This window comes from Propithecus coquereli, unplaced genomic scaffold (assembly GCF_000956105.1).
Source record: "Propithecus coquereli isolate 6110/MARCELLA unplaced genomic scaffold, Pcoq_1.0 Scaffold53, whole genome shotgun sequence".
In the NCBI taxonomy this organism is placed as follows: Eukaryota; Metazoa; Chordata; class Mammalia; order Primates; family Indriidae; genus Propithecus; species Propithecus coquereli.
The window spans coordinates 4,465,577-4,468,799 of NW_012151174.1; the positions used below are offsets into that span (position 1 = coordinate 4,465,577).

The window sequence follows — 3,223 nt, forward strand, 5'->3', positions numbered from 1 at the left end:
CAGTAGAAGAGTATGGAGAAGCCCAAAATAGATCCACATAAATATGCCTACTTGGTTATTGACAAATAAGCAAAAGTAATTTAAGGGAAGAGGAATAGCTTTTTCAATCTTATTGCTGGAGGGACTGGGCATCTGTAGACATAAAAAAAAAAACCTCGACCCAAACCTTATACCTTACAAAATAATGAACTCAAAATAGATCATAGTCTTTAATATAAAACATAAAACTGTAAAATGTCTAGTAAAAGACAGAATAAAATCTCCAGACCTAACACAAGGCCAAGAGCATTGACACCAAGAGCATTTATGCAAAAAGGGAAAACTTGATAAACTGGACTTCATCATACCAAGAAATACTACTCAGCACTGAAAAGGAGTGAACCATTGATGCATGCAATACCTTGGATGGATCACAGTGTAATTATATTGAGTGGAATCAGTCAGTCTCAAAAAAATATATATATATAAAATGTATGAGTCCATGTGTATGAAATTTATAAAATATAATTACAAAGATGGAGAATAGTTTAGTGGTTGGCAGGGTTAGGGAGGGGCTGAATGTGGCTATGAAGTGTTATCGTAATGATACAGGTAAGTGTCTTGATTACAGTATGCTTACATAAGACTATACATGATAAAATTGTATAGGCACACACACACAGATGCGTGCATGTATAGCTGGTGAAATTTCTGTGATTTGTGTCAGTATTGGTTTCCTGGCTTTGATAGTGAACTATAGTTATGCAAGATGATAAAATTGGGAGAGGCTGTGTGAGGAATGCATGGGACCTCCCTGTGCATTTTGTTTCACCTTTCTGTGAATCTGTATAATATTTACAACTACAAAGTTTAAAAAAAAAAATTTCTAAGTGGCTGGGCACAGTTGCTCACGCCTGTAATCCTAGCACACTGGGAGGCTGAGGTGGGAGGATCACTCGAGGTCAGGAGTTCGAGACCAGCCTGAGCAAGAGCGAGACCCTGTCTCTACGAAAAAATATAAAGAAATTATCTGGACAACTAAAAATATATAGAAAAAATTAGCTGGGCGTGGTGGTGCATGCCTATAGTCCCAGCTACTCGGGAGGCTGAGGCAGAAGGATTGCTTGAGCCCAGGAGTTTGAGGGTGCTGTGAGCTAGGCTGACGCCACAGCACTCTAGCCCAGGCAACAGAGCGAGACTGTCTCCAAAAAAAAAAAAAAAATTTCTAAGTAACTCAAATTCTTACATAATATTTCTCAAATTACCACGAAAGGAAGATGTAGTCTATAGCCATACCCAGTTTACCACCACCCACTCTCCTATAACTTTGTAGTTACTCTCATATGTCTTTTCAGAATTCATGTTACATATTTGCCTAGTGCTGCTTATTTCTTATTTTCCTTCACTTTCCCAACCTTCTGACCTCTGTATATCCCCAAAGCTCAAATAACTGATAAGCTAATGCAAGGACCTCCTTGAAAGGGGGAAGAAAATGAGCAAGAGCCTTTTGTCGAGCTGGAAGAGAAGAATGGCAGGGCATGCGTATACAGTAATACTTTTTTGTTCCGGCACACTCATGAAGTAGGTAGGTGGTAATATGCTCACACTCAGAGCAAGTTTAAGTAATTTTGCTTAAGGTCAGTGGTATTTATATGGCATTGGCAGAAACATGAACTGACAGACTTCAGAGTCTGTAGTCCATGTTCATAACTGTCGCATGCCGCGTTTCCACCATTATGATGCACTCTGATGAGTGCTTCTATGAGAGGTATATTTAAAGGTTGGATGGTGGGTCAGAGGAGGCACACTTAACTCACTGGAGAAGGCTTTAGCAAGGCTGTCCGTGGGTGATATGTGTGATTCAATTTTTGGAAGATAAGTAGAGTTAGCCATCTTAAGGTGATGAATGAGATCGTGACCCATAAACCATAAGCAGTTGTCATGGCTGGAATGTAGGATTTATGTTTGAGAAGTGGAGAGATGAAACTAGATCACAAATGGCCTTACCTGCCATTCAACAGAATGTGGATTAAAGTGTGAAGATAATGGGAACCATCGAAGGGTTTATGTGGGGTTTGATCTGAAAGAATTTTAGAAAGGTTACTCGGAGTGCATTGTAAAGAATAGACTGGGAAGATGGGAGACTAAAGGTAAGATAAGTTAGGAAGCTCTTGGGGCAGGCGAGAAAAAAAGTTAGCAAGCTCTTTTGGAAATTTATGAGTCAAGAGAACCCGAGCCAAGGCAGAAAATAGAAGCATATAGAGTTATCAGGAGATAGAACTTGTAATTTGGCGTTCATTTTAATAGGGTAGGTAAGAGAGAGGCAAAGGTAACTCCCAGCTTGCTGACTGGGGTGGCTGATCTTGATCAAGAACTAAGCTAGGAGTAAGATTGTGCGTAAACAGAACGATGAAGTCAGATTAATAAACGGTTCGAGGCAGCTTTGCTGCTTAAGAGTGGAGTTGCCCAGGTGTCAGTTCATCATACACGGGAGTCTGTAGCTCAAGAGAAGGGGGCTACCAGGCTGGTTTAGATTTGGGAATTGGCAACACATGGTAAAGTCTGGAATGAGAAGAGAAAGGGGAGCAGAAAATAAAACTCCAGAAAATACTGACATTTATCAATGATCCAAGGAAGGGAAAAGCCTGTGAAAAATGGTGATGATGGGAAGAACCAAGGAGGGGGACCATCATAAATAGTGAAAGAGAAGAGAGACATTTTTAAAAATCGGTGAATTATGGTACATTTATATAGGGGAATGTTATGAACAGTATATAGTCATATAAGGATCATGTATTTAAGGAATACTGAATGAATGTGGGAAGAGACTCAGGATATAATTTTAAAAAGTCAGGATAACTGTAGTAAAATCCCAGTTTTGTAACAATAAACATGAATGTGTTTATACGTATGCATAGAAGGAAATTTAGAAGACAGTACCTTAAAATTTTAAGTTTCTCTGGTGACAGAATCCTGTTTCACATTTCTTTATTTTATAAATTTTCCATAATGAACGTATATTATTTGTTGTGAGAGAAAAAATACATATATAAATTAAGTGGATTCAGTCAAAACTAATTTCTAGAGGAAATGTTAAGTGCAAAAATTGCTCAAAAGGGTCCATTTGACTTATGAACTAGGAGGTCATTGGTGACCTCAGAAAATTTTCAGAGTCATAATGGGATCAGAAACTAGGGTTAAAAAAAGAATGGAAAGCAGAAAATGGAGATGATGAATATAAAAA

The 3,223-nt window shown here is 38.4% G+C and overlaps 1 protein-coding gene across 1 annotated transcript in view; it reads left to right on the forward strand.

Moving 5' to 3' along the window:
- Positions 1 to 3,223, forward strand: part of NEK1 (NIMA-related kinase 1) — a 207,687-nt gene that overhangs the window by 110,183 nt on the left and 94,281 nt on the right. Inside the window, exon 15 of the mRNA XM_012656992.1 lies at positions 2,228 to 2,242. Coding sequence (XP_012512446.1) covers positions 2,228 to 2,242 — 15 coding nt within the window. The remainder of the gene's footprint in view (positions 1 to 2,227; positions 2,243 to 3,223) is intronic.